The 20096-nt window shown below is 38.6% G+C and overlaps 1 protein-coding gene across 4 annotated transcripts in view; it reads left to right on the top strand.

Annotated features, from left to right (window-relative positions):
• The window catches only part of LOC117227247 (cell adhesion molecule Dscam2), a 424317-nt gene that overhangs the window by 392580 nt on the left and 11641 nt on the right, over nt 1-20096 (top strand). For 3 of the 4 annotated variants that reach the window (XM_033482339.2, XM_033482336.2, XM_033482338.2), the window contains exons 16-23: nt 916-1079; nt 2494-2708; nt 6324-6914; nt 9196-9465; nt 12093-12547; nt 14232-14505; nt 14608-14766; nt 18582-18736. In XM_033482339.2, the coding sequence (XP_033338230.2) occupies nt 916-1079; nt 2494-2708; nt 6324-6914; nt 9196-9465; nt 12093-12547; nt 14232-14505; nt 14608-14766; nt 18582-18736 (2283 nt within the window). The remainder of the gene's footprint in view (nt 1-915; nt 1080-2493; nt 2709-6323; nt 6915-9195; nt 9466-12092; nt 12548-14231; nt 14506-14607; nt 14767-18581; nt 18737-20096) is intronic. The other variant, XM_033482337.2, reaches the window with a different exon arrangement.

The raw sequence follows: 20096 nt of genomic DNA, 5'->3' as shown, positions 1-20096 counted from the left end.
GAATACTTTTCTTAGATACTGTATGCATCTGTTCCTATACAATTTGCGCATCGACTTGTAACACTCGGAGCTCAAGAATACAAATCGTTTCATAATGAAATCGACGTAGTATGCATAAGGCTCCACACTTGCAAGTAAAACTTCATGAAATACATTGACATTTTCTCGAAAATCGTAAGTGTTCGCACAGAAATTTCGTGGATTGTACAAAATTCGGAAAACAACATCGTCTAAAACTATTTATATTTGAGAACGTTATTCCAAATGTTATCAATTATTAGGTCTACCGGAAAGTTCTGTCCAATAGTGTCACTTCAAGTTTCAATCCATATACACATGTTGATTTGAGACATATATGACCATCTTTCTTTATCATTGAATTTACACACATGTACTCTCCTAAATAAACTGAAACAAAGATGTCTCATGTCATTATTAAGTGAGACGCGATCGTGAAAACATGGCTACCGATGATAATGCCAGACCACATGCTGCTTTGGCGACTCGTCAGAAAATCGCAGAGCTAGGCTGGGAAATTCTGTCGCATCCACCATACTCCCCAGACCTAGCACCCTCCGATTATCACTTGTTTCTCTCTTTGCAAAACTTTATACAGGAAAAAAGATTCAAAATGGCATTTACAAGTTGCCATCACGCTGACAAGAGGTCATAAGTAACGATGGAAAGTGTATTCTACAATAAATGTTATTAAATGTATGAAAATTGTGTTATATTTCAATTAAAAAACGGACAGAACTTTCCGATAGACCTAATATTAGTATCGACGGGGCTAATATTGAGTTTCCGAGCGAACGATCAAAACGGATTCGGTCGGATAGAAATGAAGAGAACAGTGGAAGGTGGTTCGCGTAATCTCGCATCGCATCGCTCGATTCGCATCCCTTTTCTTTTCAGATTTTGGAAACCACCACGGAGGGCGAGAAGCCTGGCGGGCCGCCGCGACATCTCAAGGTGGATCCTGTCAGCTCGACTGAGTTTAACGTCACCTGGGATCCACCTGATCATGATTTATGGAACGGCGTGATACTCGGTTATCACGTCGGCTACAAGGAACATCGGTAACGATCCGGGGGGAACGGCGCCCTTTAACGATGCGGTTCCTGATAGCTACGAATACGTTTCCTGTTCCGCCGCGGCATACCAAATTACGATCGGCTCGCGTGTTCCTCGAATAACACTGATATTCCATACTTTCACGCTCCCGTGATAAATAGCGGGATCGCGCAGCCGACCTTCTCATTTATTTCCTTCGAAAAACATTGACATTGAAATATTTCCGTAACGTCCAGCCGCATTCGCATGCTTCGCCCGCGTTTTATTTTTCGCCATTTCGCTATTGCTCGAATAACGGGAATGGTAATCAATCTTTTCGATCTTTCTTAGCCCGTCCTCATTTCTCGTGTGCTTTCGACGTAAACTCTTTTTACGGGAAAATGATCGAATCAATCGATCTGTCCACGCATGAATCGCAATAAAATCCTGTCAAATCTCGATAAAAACGTCGTAACTTTGAAGGCTCCGTATTTTTAACACTCAAACGGCGGACTCGATTCGAACGTTCAGACTGCAAAATTTCATATTTTAATGTCATGTTTCTGACAACTGATTTCGATTTTCATCGAAGCTTGTAAAAACATTGCGGTATCTAGAAAGAATACCTTCAAAAATATGTTGAAAATAATTGGCTAATTAAATGATAAATGATCGTAAGTATAGCCAGTTATATTTTATCAGGAAAGTCTGTCGTTCGAGGGTTAATATTCGGAACAGTAGAAAAAATTGCCAAATACGTACAAGTCACCTAAATCGTACTCCGTCAGGTCTATTTACACATTTATGCCGTGTACTTTTAGAGTACAAAGAAACGCGTGTATTCAGAATAATTAATAATATTTCTTAGTTTATGAAAGAAATTCCATTTTACACAAAAAATATATGATTCACCTACAATGATCATCAGACAGCGGATCCTATTGCAAAATAAAAATCGTTCATGTCTGTTGCAACAAACAGGTGTTTCGTTCCATCTTTAATAATATTAATAATAGAACAAAAGTAGTACACCGACATTATAAATTGCTTTTAATCTTTCTAATCTTTAGAACCAGAGATTGAGATAAATGCATAAAGTTAGCAACCTAATAACCGCGTTGCGTCTTTTTTTTTAATTGATCATGCCAGACACGAAAATTAGTCAAGTTGTACGATATTTGCTGTTTTCTTCTCCAAAGAAAAAATGCGATTACTATCTGTCGCTTCGGTAGAATCGGAGTTCGTTAAATTCTAAGTGGTGCGATGGCTTTGTTAATCTTCGACGAGTCTTCCTTGCGAGAATTTAATGGCGAACGGCGATTATGGGGCCGAGAACGTGTTAATTATTAACGAATATTCTTCGCGCCTCGCGGTCTATTGTAATAACCGACTATTAAAAGTTCCGCCGCGGGAAGAGTTAAACGTTATCGCGATGCCCAGGTTGGCAGTGGACCAGTACACCTACAGGACCGTCGAGAGACCAATTTCTACAGCCAGCGTGGCCCTAGGATTAGCGAGACACGCGATGCCAGGCAGACAATACCAACTGACGAACTTGAAAAAGTTCACGCAGTACAGCGTGGTCGTGCAGGCGTACAACGCGCTCGGCCAGGGTCCCATGACGCCGGAAGTGGTGGCGACCACCCTCGAGGACGGTAAGTAGCAGATTCTTATCTCATCGAGATTCCAGCACAGTTGTTCGGTCCTTGATTACCGTATTTGATTCCCGATCAATGGGTTCGGCAGTCGAGCGCGGCGGGGTCGAGGAGGGCCTGCGGTATTAGCAGGGCCAGATTTAACGAATGCGGTTGAACCGCGTTCAAAAATTCATGAACAGTATAATGCTGGAGGCTAGCGAGCCTATCGTGGATTCCGCTATGAATACCAACCACCGTATATCCGGTCGAGTCTCGAATAAATAATAAATTCAAAAGCGGGGGCGAGCCGGGCTGCCTGGAACTGATCTGCTTGCAAATAAGTTCTTTAATCCCGGGCATCGTGAATGCGGCTCGGTTAAACTCCGAAGTGCTTTCCACGCCTCGAACTTCCGCCGCGGAATGTTTCTTACGGACATCTTGCGCGAAATAAACAGATTCCGAGCTGAACCGGCTGAATCTCCTCCCAGATTTTCGAGCTGCCGCTAGACTATCCCCGTCCGCCGCGCCCCGTCGACGAGAGTTTACTGTAACGGCAGCGAAATAATAGAAAGTTCGGACTGTTTCGAAAACTTTCTTCCCCTCGGTTGCATTACGTACAAGATGCAACGGAAGTGGCTGACCAGAGAGATAGTGGAATCGTAGACCGTTTACACGATGGGAATATGTTGGGCGGCTGCTGGTCAAGTATGTTCCACCAAACGGAGGGAATATCTACACTCCGCGGCAAAATTGTTGGACAATGGTGTCCACGAAATCATACGAATCTATGCTGTGAACGAGAACCGACCTTTGCGGCTGTAATCGCGAAGCTTTTAACTAGACTGCGGATCTCTATGATTTAATGGTGAAAATGAATAGGTGCAATTTAAAACAGTGATTATTAGGTCATTAAGTACGTAATGTCCGATTGGAGACTGAAAGTTTAGTTTATCGTATCTCGGGCAAGAAGTAATATAATTAATCAAAATATACACCTAAACTAGCAATCCCTTCTCAATGCAAAAAAAAGCAGAAATATCTTAGTGAAATATTTCTCATATTTCTTAGTGAAATATCGGAAACATCGGATATCAAACTTGATGTTTTAGGACTTTTCATACTTAATGACCTAATAGATTATAACAATGCTGAGAAAAGAAGAATTAATTTCAATTTATTGAAATTATTGAAGAAAGATAAAACTCTTGTTTGGCTTCTCTGTTTTGCAATTGATGGGAACAATCTTTATTTTGTACAAAGATCCGCAATTTACTTGTGGCAATGAAAACATTCACTTTTAGGCACGGCAAAGTCATAAAACAAGTAGTGTTTTCTGCGCACAACACATATTTTTATTTTGTTATTGTTTTACTATTAGTTTTATTGTTAGGTGAAAGTACTTATAGTTTTGCCACCATTTTGATATTTTGTATGTACATAAAGGTCAACCTCATTGCCTTGTGGTTTATGGTTTGCTCTGCTGCTACAATCATCAGAACTTTCTTGTCATTCATAACTTATTTATTTATACACAGTTTATTTGAATATAACCGCGTTAACTGTGGAGTGTTACATTAGTAGCCATGTGTTTTACAGAATGAACACGGATAATATATAAATACGATAATATAGGAGAATATGGTTTTTTCAATTTGAATTGCAAACGTTGAATAAATTTATACAGGATGTTCAAAAAGACCATTCAATATTTATATGGTATATAGGATACATTGTATTGAGTAAAAAAGCAAAGTCAATCGTTTCTGAGATATAAACATTTTTATTTGCTAGTATCATGGATTGACTTACTACTGAATTTTCGATGTTTACAGAAGATTTTCCACGTGTTCACCTTCCATTTCTACACACGCTTTGCATCTTCTTGTTGCAGAGTCGCGAACTCTCTTGAAAATTCCACATTTCTGTTGAATTGCTTGACAAGCATGGTGGATTCGGTTACGTAATTCTTCTAAGTCGTTTATCGGCGAGGAATACACTAGGCTTTTTAAATATCCCCATAAGTAAGTCAATCATGATACTAGCAAACAAAAATGTTTATATCTCAGAAACGGTTGACCTTTCGACCTATGTTTACGGAAGCTTTTTTACTCATTACAATGTATCCTATATACCATATAAATATTGAATGGTTCTTTTTAACACCCTGTATACATAAATTTTTCAAAAGACGAATACCAAATTAAAACAAACGAATAACACGCGTATTGAATAAATCGTGCTCAAATTTTTCGTCACGAGTCTGATTCATTACTATAAGCCAAGTGGTTAAACCGTCATTTGTAATGAATCTGATGATACTATATTGGAACGTCGTGCACAGAATGTCAGATGTCCTGCAGAATGTGCTGTCATATTGATCTGCTAAACGTTCACAACTTTTTACGTTTTCTCAAATGTCCTCCAATAAATTACATAGATCAAGGCCATTAAAATCATCTTTAAAAGGACTACAATTGCAAATATTAAAAATGGTTGAATTTGTTGAAATTGTTTGTCGTACGGAACTCTGTCCTTATGGTTTTGTCGTGGAATGTACTCGCGAAATAAATTGTAAATGTAGATCGCCGCAGGAAATAGGAAAGTTTGTTTCCAACAGAATCGAATTTCAACATTTATTGGACAAGCATGTTTTCGAACACAATAGCATTTCTGGCCATCGCCTGCTTCGTCTACTTCAAACGAATACATGTACTAGCGTTCAGAAGTACCAAGAAACACACAAGTTTGCGGATAGATGTACTTGTAGATATTTCTATTTTATGTACAGTAGGATGAGTATTGAATAGTACAAACAATGCTTTCAATAGCTGACGTTAAAAAAAAAGATGTTACAGCGAAAGAAGTGCAAACATGTACACAAAAGTGATACGAAAAGGTCAAATTTTTGACGACTTTAAGATAATAAATATTATATCATGTATTAATTACACTTCTTGACTGTCGATTCTCTTTGACCTATAATTTGTTTCAATCGTAACCCATCAATGATAATGAAACTAAAAATATCAATTATCTCGTATTTTTTATTTAGACTCTCATTCGTCAAATTTACGACGAAAGTGAATAGGTCGATTACAATCGAATAAATATAGTAAATTCTCCCTAATTGTCCCTCAGCTTATAAACAAAAATGGACAGTTTGCGAAGAAGAGATACGATTATTCGATCCTCGTGGCTCGTTTTTATAGTTGTTGACAATTGGCGAGAAACGAGCGATGAGGCTCGAATAATCGTATCTCTTCTTCTCAAATTGTCCATTTTTGCTCACAAGCTGAGGGACAATTGGAGAGAATAATTCACTGTGCAAAGGAAAAATTCAACAATGCTGTTCGATTGCTTTCACTTGTTTCTAATGATTAAAAATGTAAACAATGAACTCAATTACAAATAAAAAATGTAAACAATTTAACTCCTGTCTACTGCAAACGAGCTAGACAATTTTTATTTCGCATAAAGATCCGCACTCTATTTATGAACGACTGCTCGATCTATCCCTATGAGCCACCAAACCCGGTATCCCCCCGAAGATTCCATCATGTATCACCGTGAACGAGCGCACCCGCCTCGATAGACAAACGTAATTGATTTCTGACACCATCGAAATGTCCTTAGTGCCGAGCAGCCCGCCGCAAGACATACGATGCACGGCGCTCTCCTCGCAATCACTGCAAGTCTCCTGGGAGGCACCACCCGACTACACTCTGAACGGGATCTTGAACGGCTACAAGGTGATATGGGAGAATATGGACGCGCTCACGGAGACCACAAAGTCGGAGACGATCACGAACGCGCTGACTGTTGCGATCCACGGCCTCGGCAAGTATACGAATTACTCTGTCCAAGTGTTGGCCTCGACGAGGGCTGGGGACGGGGTCACCTCGTCGCCCCACTATTGCGTTACCAAGGAAGACCTGCCCGATGTACCGGCCGGCGTGAAGGCCGTCGTCAGCTCGGCGACATCAATTATTGTCTCCTGGCAACCGCCCCTCAGAAGCAATGGGAACATCACGTCGTACAACGTTCATATCCGCGGAGTCGGCCCGGAGGGAGAGTGGTATAAACGCTCGTTGCAACCGCATCAGACCAGCTATCAGGCCGAAGGTTTGCAGAAGAGGAATCAGTACGCGTTCAGCATCGCCGCTGTCACCTCGGTAGGCGAGGGACCGCGAACGGAGCCTATCACCATCATGCCTTCCAGCGAGGGTAAGTACTAGCTTTGCACTCCGAATTCGTAGTCACCTATTCACAAATCATATTCATCCCTTGTCAGCTCATACTCGCCTTTTCTCAGATCGAATTCGTCGCTTCGCGGGTCACATTCAGCTATTCGAATCAAATTCATCCTTCAGCAGGTCGTTTTCACTTTCTCTGGATACATTCATCCTTTTGCAAGTCTTATTCGGCCTTTTTTCGAATCAAATGCATCAAATAATATAAATGCAGGTTGCGCATCCTAAATGAATCCCTTTGCAGAGCATATTCACCTTCTAGCACTCCAAGCTAAGCCTATTGCAGATCTTATTGAATTTAAAAATTGAACGAAATTTCATAAATATTAGGTCTACCGGAAAGTTCTGTCCGTTAATGTTATCACAAGTTTCAACACGTATGAACGTGTTCGTTCGAAATGTACACACAGGGTGTCCCAAAATTATTGTATAAGCGAGAAATGGAAGGTTCCTGAGGTCATTCAAAGTAACTTTTTCCTTAGCGAAAATGCAATTCGTGGCTTCATTTACGAGTTATTAACGAAAAACAGTGACCAATGAGAGGCGAGCTTGGCTAACGCAAAGCGGCCGAGGCACTGGATTTCGACGGTTCATAGGCTCGGCCGCCTCGCGCCAGCCGAGCTCACCTCTCATTGGTCAAAGTTTTTTTATTTATTTTTAAACTCCTCATTTCTCGCTTATACAATAATTTTGGGACACCCTGTATATGCCTGCCTCTTTTTAACACTGTATTTCTACGTGTGTGTTCTTCTACATTGACTGAAACAATGGTTGACTGCCCTGTTTGTTGCATATGAGTGACACTAATTTTTAACCGGATTTGGAAATTCATTTATATCGTGATACATTCGAAGTTTGACGGCGTTGCACATGATGTGCGGAAAGAAAGGGCGCGTTTCATCCTGGGCCTGCCAGAGAACTTATCAGTAAGGCTATCTAGCGGGCCTTAGACAGGTGATGACGGAAAAGGTAGCCATCTGCTGGCGAGTATCGGCGAACATCACCACAGAACGAACAGAATGTCACTAAAGTATTGTAAAATTCCAAGAATCTAGTTACCATGTTAGTAGCAATCCAGTTTCGGTTATATTAATTAAACGTGTTAAGTAAGATTCGGTCGCATATTGCTAAAGTTCATTTATGACATTGCATTCTGTACGAATTCAAACAAGGTAAAAATGCTACAGACAGGTGTGGAAATTTGGTGAATGTTTTTGGTGAAAATATAATTTCCGACATCCGCCATACTCTCCGGAACTAGCATCATCCGACTATCATCTGTTTCCTTCCCTGTAAAATTTCTTGATGGGAAGGTAATTCCAAAATTAAGCAGATGTCAGCTAAACACTGCCCGAGCTTACGCCTCCGAAACCGAGTTATTTTACAGAAATGGAATTTACAAATTACCATCAAACTGGGACAGAAATAATAATAATACACGATAGAAATAATATTGTTCAGTAAATATTCATAAAAGTATTGAAAACATGTTATTACCTTTTAATTAAAAAACGAACAGTACTTTCCGTAGTAATTATCGTATTTAATTATTTGCAATGAAATTTGCATAATTTCGTAAGTAAGAGCATATAAATTCATATTAAATATAAACTTGAAATTCCATTTCATAAGTAATTATTGGAGTGAATTTGATTTGCAGAAAAATGAGTTTGATTTGCAAAATGTTGAATGTAATTTGAAAAAGGCGAATATAATTTTCAAAAGAATGAATATGGATTAATCATGTTATTTAATTTCTTGGAAAATTGTCATTTTCAACGGATTTACTGTCATATATAAGTAGAAATTTATTATTCTTTCGCTTGGAAGAAAGTCGATTTTAAAAATTTGAATACTCAGTCTTACACTTATGAATCACAATTCCTGAAGCAGGAATTGAAATTCTTTTTATCGAACATAAGAGTACATTGGAAGCTTCAAAGATTAACCCGTTGCAACCGAATATTCCTTCTCAAAGAACGTAACAAGACGATTACGGTACCCTAAAACTTAAAAATGTTTGTTTTAAAAAATCTATTATGCTGTTTATTTTATAATTTAATAAAACGTTACTTACTACTTCACAAATTAATACCTTCGATTTGTTAATAGGTGATCTAAGAAAATTCTTTAAGTGCAATGAGTTGAATGAACAGTTGTCCGATCAATAAAAGTCGTGGCAAACTATTTGCGATGGAACTATATGAAACATTAAAAACTTCGGAAATATTTTATTTAACTGGTGTTCATTACAGTTCGGGCGGCGACATATTCATTCGGCACAGTGCTGGTGATTCCCTGGAAGCAGGACGTAACGTTACCGTGCCAAAGCGTCGGGAAGCCAGAACCGTCGGTAACGTGGAAACAATGGGGCCAAACGGTGAAGTCGTCGGCGCGAGTGTCCCTGTTACAGAATGGTTCACTGCAGATCATGGATCTTCACAGGGACGATAGCGGAAACTACACGTGCTACGTGGAGAACCGTTTCGGTTCCGACCAGATTACGCATCGTTTGACCGTACAAGGTACCCGTCTCGAGTTATCCCGTCGAAAAATTCAATGAGAATTAACCCGGACCTGTCGTTTGCATTCGCGCAGTTCCGACGCTTCGGAATACCTCAAGGGTCCTTTTAACCGTGAGAACAATTCCGTTCCTCGCGCAGCCATCGTTAAAGCAAAGAACAGAAAATATCCTCAAACAGTGGAGCTAAGAAATTACACAATTAAGAAGTATCTTATCCCCACGAGTAGGAGGATGATCTTATTAACTGGAGTTTTTCTTTTACCGCGTTTCTCCTTTGAGGCGCTCCGCGTCAGTTCTCGAACGGAGAAGGATAACTCGACGAGATGGAGAACAGTCTGAACATATAAATCCCTTGAGTATACTTCCGTCTTTTTACGTCTAAAATTAATCATAGACACCCTCCTGTTTCTATCAGAGTCAAACATCCCAAACATTCCACAGTCTTATGATTTCACACATACGTTGCACCTCGTAGCCAGCTTTTACGAATCCTACACTTCATCGCATAAACTTCGAACCTGTTCGCCATTGTCCCTCAACTTCATTCAATCCATGCAATTTCTTAAAATCCTAAGACTATGTTCACGCGCCACTCGACTACTATTACCGCTTTAAAGATTACTTATGAGTACAGCAAATTCTCCCCAATTGATTCTTAGCTTGTACACAGAAATGGACAAATTGAGAAGTCGTCTAATGTCGACAACTCTTCTTCCCAAATTGTCCATTTTTGTTTCCAAGCTGAGCATCAATTCGAGAAAATTTACTGTAATATTGCAGTCAACACGCGTTCGTGTAAAGTTTCGTGTAAAATAATTTGGTATACACAGTATAACCTCGATTATCCGAACTTTATTATATGAACTCTTTATTATATGAACACGTGCCGCAGGTGAACAATGCGGTCTAAGACAAAACACGAACCACGATTTGCTCTACAAATCAGTAAAAATTCAATTTCACCTTGTAACCAAGTACAGAAATTTGGACAATTTGGGAAGAGGAGATAGGATTATTCGAGCCTTGCAGCTTATTTTCATTGTTGTTGACAATTGGTAACTATAAAAACGAACCGCAAGGCTCGAATAATCATATTTCCTCTTCCAAAATTGTCCATTTTGTATACAATCTGAGTGTGAATGAAGGAGGATTTACTTACTAAGAGAATTTATAATTTTACTTTTACTCGCTAAGAGAATTTAGTTACAGTAAATAATGAGAATAATATCCTATCATCCATGTCTTTTGATTAATTCGAATAATCGAGGTTCTACTGTACGCAGATGTTTCGGGAATGATGTGTAGAGAAAGGATGATAATGCCGCGACTAACGATGCTTCTAGAGTGCCTAATACAAGATACAGAGTGTCCGACGGTATGATTTAATAATAAAGGACCTGTGTCCGAAGTGTTCGTGATAAAGTATTCGCGAATGACGAAGTGTTCTTCCATTTCGTATTATCGATCGATGAAGTGGACGGTCATCGGATCAACGAAGTTTGCTCATTAGAGTGCCCATTAAGCTTGTTCATAGCTAGAGAGATCAAACTTCTTTTTACTCTTCACATCCTAAATTTTAACACTTGGTGAGAAATTCATATGTGTAAAATCTGCAAGCGAAAAACAAACAATTTTAAAACGTTAACACGTACGCTATCAACGTCGACCAATTTTACGAATGACACCATTTAAAATTTCAACACGTAGCATAATGTTTAGAGAATTCGTAACACCTCTTTGACGACAATTTTTATCATACTTTATTAGTGGATATGATATATTATTTAATATGAGAGAAATTAAGTAATGACTATGTGCGCTAGTGACGCTGTTAGCAAACGTGTCGACAATTTCATTTCATTTTCAAACATAATTGTATTTCGTTACTTTTGAAATAATGTTAAACGTTATGACTAAAACGCAATTCTTTAAGTCAATCATGATGAGACCTACGTGTTTCTTTTAAAAAAGTATACAAAATCTTTAAGATTTACCATAAAATAGAAACATTGGCAAGTTCACTATTCCAGATTCTCTTAATAAGTAACAACACGGTCACGAGTCCACAACCCTTTCATAAAATAGTGGCGACGAAAATTGTGAATGAGACATTTGTTCGTTCACGAACCAACGTAACATAGATGATAAAAAGCATTTTGTCCGAAAAATTTTTTCCGAAAACTCTCTCTCCCAAAACTTTCATCAGAATCGATGTACAGCAAATTCTCCCTAATTTTCCTTCAACTTATAAACTAGAATGGACAATTCGGGAAGAGAAGATACGATTATTCGAGCCTTGCATCTCGCTTTTATAATTGACAATCGGCAACCATAAAAATGAGCCGCCGAGTTCGAATAATCGTGTCAATCTTTCCAAATTGTCCACTTTTGTTTACAAGCTGAATAACAATTAGGGAGAATTTACTCTATCCAGATTCGCTGGATAAGACTAGAGAAAATCGAACGTCGAGAAATAAGAATCACCCTGTTGTCTACGCGATCGTTTAAGAATCGCGAAAAATCGTCGGACGCCGTATTAATTCGATCGGGAAAACGTCGAGAGAGTAACGCCGCCGGTGAAATGGCGGAGCGGTGAAAATGATAATTTCGTCAGAAATCGTTTTGCAGTTCCGCCAGCGGCCCCGTTGCTCCACGCCACCAGTGCTACCAGTGATTCGATCAACGTCCAGTGGAAGAACGGCGACGATGGCGGAGCCCCAATCAGGGGTTACATTCTCCACTACAAGCGGGAGGCCGGCGAATGGGAGGAGGTGAAGGTTTCCCACAAGATCAACAGTTTCGTGCTGTCGCCGCTTTGGTGCGGGAACGTTTATCAGATGTATTTGACCGCATACAATCGGATCGGCATGGGATCGCCGAGCGAGATCGAGAAGGCGACTACGAAGGGCTCAAAGCCGGACGACTCGCCGAGCAACGGCGACAAATTCTTGACGGTGAACGTATCCTGGATCACTCTTCATCTGGCCATGTGGAACGATGGCGGCTGTCCGATCACATATTTCGAGCTCGAGTACCGGAGAAGCGGCGAAGACATTTGGACGTTGGTGTCGAATAATATCGAGGTATCGAACACCGCGAGACATGCTAATATTTTTCACGATCGCTGCCAGAAATGTTGCATTTACGAGACCTTTGATTTTGCATTGACCAAGTTCCTTTGATTTATCATTCGATCCACTTGAAAGTACGAGTCACTTCTTTGCTTCGATTCTCTAAAAATAATCGCGTGGACTGCGGATCTATAGGCAGAATAAAGAAAACTTTGTGTAACTTTCTTTAATTGTTCTATTGTTACTAGTTTTATCTATTTATTTCTGTCATGAATGCATACAATCCGCAGACTACTCATGATAATTTCCTCGCAGTAACCTACGAGTTGATCCTTCAACATTCCTAGGATCTCTTTTAATTACATTTTCATTTGTTAGATGTATGCTGCCTCACACACACACACACACATTAAAGTGACAAGCTTGAATTCGTTTAAATTTTACGCGAATTTTATTATGATATATGTTCGAATAGAAAGATTGACTCGATTTATAAGAAGATAGGCGATGCTCACATAAAATACCCTTTTTACAGTGCCGGCCATACACTTGAGATCACTTGAAGAACGGTATAATTTTTTAAAATTGATCTAAAAGACTTACATTTTTTTTTAGATAATAAAAGAACTAGCTTATAACGAAAAGTTAATAAATGCGTTTTGTAGATTTCGGTATCTTATATGCATGGTGAAAATTTTATCGAAATCTGTTAACGCAGAGTCAAACTACAAACGTTGAAAGGTTTTAAAAAACTGTAGATTTCTATCAGTTATTGATCGAAAGTGTCAAAAATCGTGACAAAACTGCGATATTCGCGATCTAAAAAAATTCAGGTCGTTTAGTTCAGTTTTAAAAAAATTTATAACGTTTTCCACAGCTGATCTTAAGTATATTACCAACCTTATATTAATAATACTTTATTATAACCTTATCACATTATATGGTTAGAAAACACGAACAATTAATTGCATTGGTATTACGATTTTCTTAATGAGATTGTGTGTGTGAACTTCGAAATCGAAAATCTCAAATCTTTGTCAGAGATGTATACTTTCCTAAGGGTCCTTCCTTCCTAATTCCTCATTACATAATGAGAAAAATTAATTTAATACGTTTCGCTATTGGCTTTATTGTTGAAAAATTTAAGTAATGTCTCCGCTGTGTCAATCTTTGAATTGAAACACTGTCCCCAAATCTAATAATTCCCACTTAATTAGTTAGCTGTTACAATCTTTTTAACAAGTGTATCTGTGACTGTTGCACAAAGAATTAAGTTCTAATGAAATGTCTGTTTCATTTTTTAGTTTTATTACCAACATTTATTTACTTACTGAATTTAACCAGTTAGCCGTTTTTAACGGAGTATACTCGTCATACCACAAAATGTTGCCAATTCTTCTTGACGAGTGTGCTCGTAAAAACAACTAACTAGTTGCATAGAATCGAAATTAAGCAATTTTATGGAACCATTACAGTGTTAATTTTGCTTTCGCAGTGGGAAGTTAGAAGCTGTAGTAAACAAATCCATCGATAATAACTCGATCGAATTTAAGTACTCTTTTCTCGGAGATTTACCGTTCCGAGCAAGTCAGTCGTCGACAGTGTTCGAGGCGAACGAATGCGTGGCGTAATGCTCGAGCAATTGTCGAAAATCTTTGAAATCCCTAGTAACGAGTATGTCTTATTCGTTGTACAGGTACAAAAGACATACACGCTCAGCGAACTACAATCTGGAACGACCTACGACATACGAATAAGAGCGCACAATAACGCGGGTTTCTCAGTTGCCGAGTACAGAATAACGACTTTGCAATCTCACACCAGCAGCACGGTGCCAGCCGTGGAGATCGATCAATTCATACCTCAGCACAACTCGGTCTACTCGGATTTGAAGCTGATTATCCCGCTGATACTGTGCTCGTTGGCGATTATCACCGCCGCTGGCGCGGTCTTTTACTGTTTCCGGAAACGTTAGTAGACCCTGCATTTCCGTGACACGTAACACGTATTACACGTTAGGAGACGTGCACGTGTACGCGCGGCCGGTAATCGATTAATGACGATGACCGTAGGTCCGTTTATAGGGGAAATCGCGAGCCTCCATGACGCCCAAACCGCCGCAGCTTTAGACAATAAACAGAACATGGAGCAGCGCGAGCAGTACTACGCCACCGTGCGCAAACCCCTTCGATCGCCTATACACGAGATGGCCACTCTGGAAAAGATCCCAGGTAAATAGACATTGCCTAGAGAGCTGCATAGATTTTCTGCATTTCTCTAGGCAGAATTATAGAAATAACTTCGTCTCTTGACATCGTCAGCAATTTCTGTAAATCGAAGATAAAATGACATAGTACGGTGCAACCACGATCATCTGAATTCTACACGCAAGTAGATCAATGTATTGGGTTGGCAACTAAGTAATTGCCGATTTGTTCAATGAAATAAAAAATTTTTTTTACTTGGAACGAAGTTTAATCTGTAATGTATTTTCCATTTTGTTCGATGACCTTTTGCCATCTCTCCGACAACTTGAAAATTCCACGCTCGTAGAAAGTCTGATCCTTTTCGGCCAAAAACTGAGTTAAGTGAGATTTTACAGCGTCATCATCATTAAAAGTTTTACCACGAAGGGAGTTGTCCAGGGATCGAAATAAGTGGTAAACCAATATCCACCAATTTTTGCCGAGTGGACAAAGACGTGTGCGGCCTGGCATTATCCTGGTGGAAAATGACACCTTTACGATTGACCAATTCTGGTCGCTTTTTCTTGACCGCTGCATTCAATTTGTCCAGTTGCTAACATTCACGGATAATAAAAAATAACATAATAATAATAATTTTATAATATAACTTTTACGGTTATCATAAAAATGGGAGTGAGAGACATCTATAACTGAAATCGGCAATTACTTAGTTGCCAACCCTATAATTATTGATAAAGATAATACCCAGCACTGGAACTAGTAACTGTTCTATTATCCGAACACTCATGCTCCCTTGATGATTTCGGATAATAGAGGTTCTGCTGGATTCGAGTTTTATATTACATTTTATAAGTTCCTGGAATTTTCGATATGCTGCCACAATCTGGTTTGACACTGAATAGACCGTTCAATAGAATTGAGCTTTTTCATGATTTATAGTTTTGAGTAAACGTTTCCTATAAACAGTAGCAGTAATACAGTTTCAATTTACATAACTGTGTTCTGAGAACTCTGTTAAATCAGATGACGAAGTTTAATATTACATTATTCCAATTCCTAGCCACGAGGCTGAATGGATAAATAAATAAATAGAAAGAGTATTAATTTATTAGTGTAAGGCACCTGAGGACACTTGAAACGTATAGATTTTCATTGATAATGTTTAGTATACATTTGAAAAACAAGATGTACAGGAGATGTACAGGAGAAAATCACCGCGATGGAGCAATTTTCAGACTTACGAGTGGATCGAATCAGCACTGAATGCTACTGCCCTATGCCGGCGGAACGCGTCTTACAAAATTATTTTCTCTCTATTTTGAAAAGGAAATGTAATTTCGAACCTCTATTAACACCGCTCATAGTTCAAAGGATTGGTCTCTCGCATGACGTAATCTGATTATCTGCTCTATTTCTGGTTTCTAAAATAAATTGGAAAGTATATGAAAAAAAGTTTGTAGAATTTAGGAGTCTTTTTCACTGTACTCATTGTTTATATTTAATTTCGTATTAATAATGTACGACTATATTGAGATGACACAGTTCCGACTAAGAGTAGTTCAAGAGAATCCATAAAATACTACTGTTCAATACATCTTTTCAATTTGCAAAGATCTAACACTTGAATGGTGGACTTTCTTCACAAAAATATAAACTTAGTATGCTTAGGATCATTTAGAATTTTGCTAATCAATTTTTGTCAATATATTTTTCCAGCTGTTCCTTCTGAACACGTTAGTTTTTCCATAGACCGTAGTGACAGATCACAATGATAGACCTTAATGAAACATGTGAAAATTTAAGTTAACTATCAGAAAGCAAATACTACAATAATAATATTTCTTTTCTGGTTTCAAATGGATCCAATCCCGCCGTTCGAGTGTTAAAAACGATTACACAAAGTTACAAATCTGAATATTCATATTCAAAGTGCTGCCATTTCTACAATTTTCCAACGTTCAACTTAAAAATAGAGTCATTCTGCGGGCACACTTACAAACTAAAAATACTATCCAATTTTAAATTTCTATATAATACAACGGGCGCTACATTCCACGACCGAAAACAATTTCTTTGATTACTGAACATGAGCAACTATAATAATATCATTCATAATTCTTCGTAACGAAAAAAATTTATTTCAACACTACTATTCGATGGATTCAATACCCAGTTGTCTAAAATATAACAAAAATTCATTAATTTTCACTTCTTTACACTAAGCTCCGGGTTTTGCATGGAAACTAGCAGACGCCAGACAAAAGCACTTGTTGTTTCTTATGTTAACGTACAATATATACAATTCAGAATGCATAGAATCTCTCCCAACGCTCATATACCCTCAATCTCAGAATATGTTTATATTGAAGCTGTGATAAAAACTATAAGACCCGCGAAAAACATCTACCTCGAATTTATTGACAACGGAACTGTGCCAATGGTTCAATTTCAATCATATATTTTTTTAGGCTTTATCTTCAAATTTGATAATATAAGATTAAATTAAACACACCCATATAAAACAATAAAATGAGTCTGTAGTCTTTACTTTTATCAGAGGCTCTTATCATTTATCGCAGTTTCAACATAGAACTAAAACAAGATCACCCAAATCGATAATAATTTTATGCGTTTATAACAAAAATAAGAGGGTGCACTTCTATGCTTATTACAACTTCTTTGTCGTTAATATATTCTTAGAAAAGTACGAAAATTTATATTTATTTATCTGCTATCTGCTTAAAATTTATTTATCTGCATCGACTCTAATGATCAAGTATTAACAACAGCCAAATTAAGTCTTATTTTGATTTAAAGTAGACGTATAACGTCTATACGTAGTAAATTCTATAAAAAATCTTATGATCACGACTCTGTCACGAAGTTACATTGCAATGTGTTAAGGAATTTATGTTTGGTACTTGTTTCTTGCTGTTGAAAAAGAAACTTTAGCCTCGGAATAAAAAATTAATCTATAGTTTACTTTGGACTGAGATTCGAAAATATCAGATCACGTTTCCGCCGGTTCCGTCAGAGCGCACCGACGGTGATGTAAACCAGGGGTGTCAAACTCAAAAGCTAACTTGGGCCAAATAAACAATGCTTAACTTTAGGTGGGCCGCAAAAAAAAGAATCAATGTTCATAGAAACAAATATTTTTATTTTGACTAGTACATTGTAATAAACATATATAAAGTTAAATTATTGTTTACGTCCTGATACTTGACATCTCTTCTCTGATACTATCGTTCCTATTTCGGGAGAAATTTTATTGGCCGAGATTATTTCTATTTTATTTTTACTTTGCGTCGGATATATTGACTGGGCCGCAAAAATGCTCATCTCGGGCCGCGAATTTGACACCCCTGATGTAAACTGTATATCAAAGATACCGCGATATACCATCGCCGGTGTCGTTAGAACACGCCGCGCTCTGACTGTTAGCGATCCCAGTACCGCGTATACAATGTAAGACGCGATGAATGACCGTCTATGATTGCTGGAGAAGACGACACCAAAAAGGGTATACAAGCAGGCGATTTTCAGTTGCCGGTCTCTTAGTTGATTTTGGTCGCTCAGTCACTTCGTACATATACCTTCTCTCAAATAAAAAATAAAATAAAGCTTTTTAAGAAAAAGAATTAACATCATATTCATTTGAGAAATAATCTAAGCCATAATCCCAATACTTGCAGTCGATGCGAGCAATTTGTATTCTGAACAAGGATAGACGATCTAGCGATCGATAACTTCAATCATTTGCTAGGAGAAATGAAAATTTTGCTTGGAGAATCTGAACTGGTCATCGACAGAGAACTTACGGCGTGAAATGATTGCAGAATACTCGGAGGAGATATACCCGTATGCGACGTTCCAGCTGGAAGAAAGTGTCCCGCCAGGAGGCGACAGTCGATGTAATTCCGCCGCGCCACTTCAGACCTTCGTCTATCACGATCCTCGTCTCTCCACCGCCGACACTCTTCAATTACGAGAGGTATCGTCCACCGTTCAGTTTGCTTTTGTCATTCACGATCGCTTTTCCACCATTCACCTACCGTATCTATTCACCCGAGCATCGAGCCACTGGGAAAACACACTTGCGCACACCGCATGCCCTTACCATCCGTCCAGGCACGCAGACTGTCTCGAACTCTTAAGTGTTTAACCGACCGAGATAAAAGTTCGTACAGTAATCAGTTCATGAAAAAATTAACGACTCGCGTTTCGACGTACGCGATCGTATCGCGTTGCCGTTTCGATTATAATATTTCGTTGACAGGGATTCAACCGGTTTTCTATAAGATTCGCATTGGTTCTCCTGTACCGCGGTCATTTAATTTCTGAAAGCCGAGAAGTGCCAGTTTTATTGAAACGAATGGCAAAAATTTGTCTTTTCTTGCAACAGAAGTACGCATTACGTCCGATCCGTGTTGCAGTAAATGTGTCAAGAAAGGGAGATGTACGGTCTTGGCAGAAGTAACGCATTGTACAAGGTGTTCCACTTCTTCCTTCACGTACCTCATGAATAGAAACCTGAAAGATTTCATGTCCATTTAGTAACGTTTTCGAAACGATTATGTTCTGCAACATGTCATCATACGTATTCGCGTAAATTTCTGAACGCAATGAAATATGCTGCACGCAATGCAATGGAGGACGTCTGTTGCCGGCTCACAGGCGCGTTCGAATAAGATTCCATCCATCTTTGAAATCCGTTTATAATAGCATCTTTATCGAGAGTAGATTCGAATAAATTACTATAACACTGTATCATCTCAAATAAATATCGTCTAGAAACATTCTTCGCACTCGACGGTCCTGATGTATTGCAAATCTGGTCAATAGAATTAAAAACCTGCATCGATACAATTTCGCGGCACATTATATTTAAATAAAGTTTCCAACACATTATCAACCATTCGCGCTCGGAGGATTTTCTCTGATCAGTTACCAAAAACTCTCGAATGCATTTATTGGACAAGTAGCGAGTAACGTTGGAAATCATTACTCTGTTTAAATCTAATATAATAGTTCAAAGTGTGCCGTAATTATCAGCAGTCTTGTTAATCCCCTTATCGAGGACATCCGAGTGCAAAGATTTCATTCGAAACGTTACTTACTGCTTCGCGAATAACGGAAACGGGAAAAAGGATAAAGTGCGAAACGGATACAGTTTACACTGCGACTTGTGCAAAAAAAAGCAACGTCGCAGAGATTACAAAATTTCCACGAAGTTCTTCCCATAAACCAGGTAATTTGTAATGCTATATCCGGCGAAATATCCTGTACACCATTGAGTTATTGTGCAACGCTAAGAAAGAAGAACACGTACGATCTTTTATCTCTTCTGAATG

The sequence above is a fragment of the Megalopta genalis genome, chromosome 3 (assembly GCF_051020955.1).
Source record: "Megalopta genalis isolate 19385.01 chromosome 3, iyMegGena1_principal, whole genome shotgun sequence".
NCBI lineage: Eukaryota > Metazoa > Arthropoda > Insecta > Hymenoptera > Halictidae > Megalopta > Megalopta genalis.
Note: the sequence above shows the minus strand (reverse complement) of the source record. Positions and strands in the feature narration are given on the sequence as shown.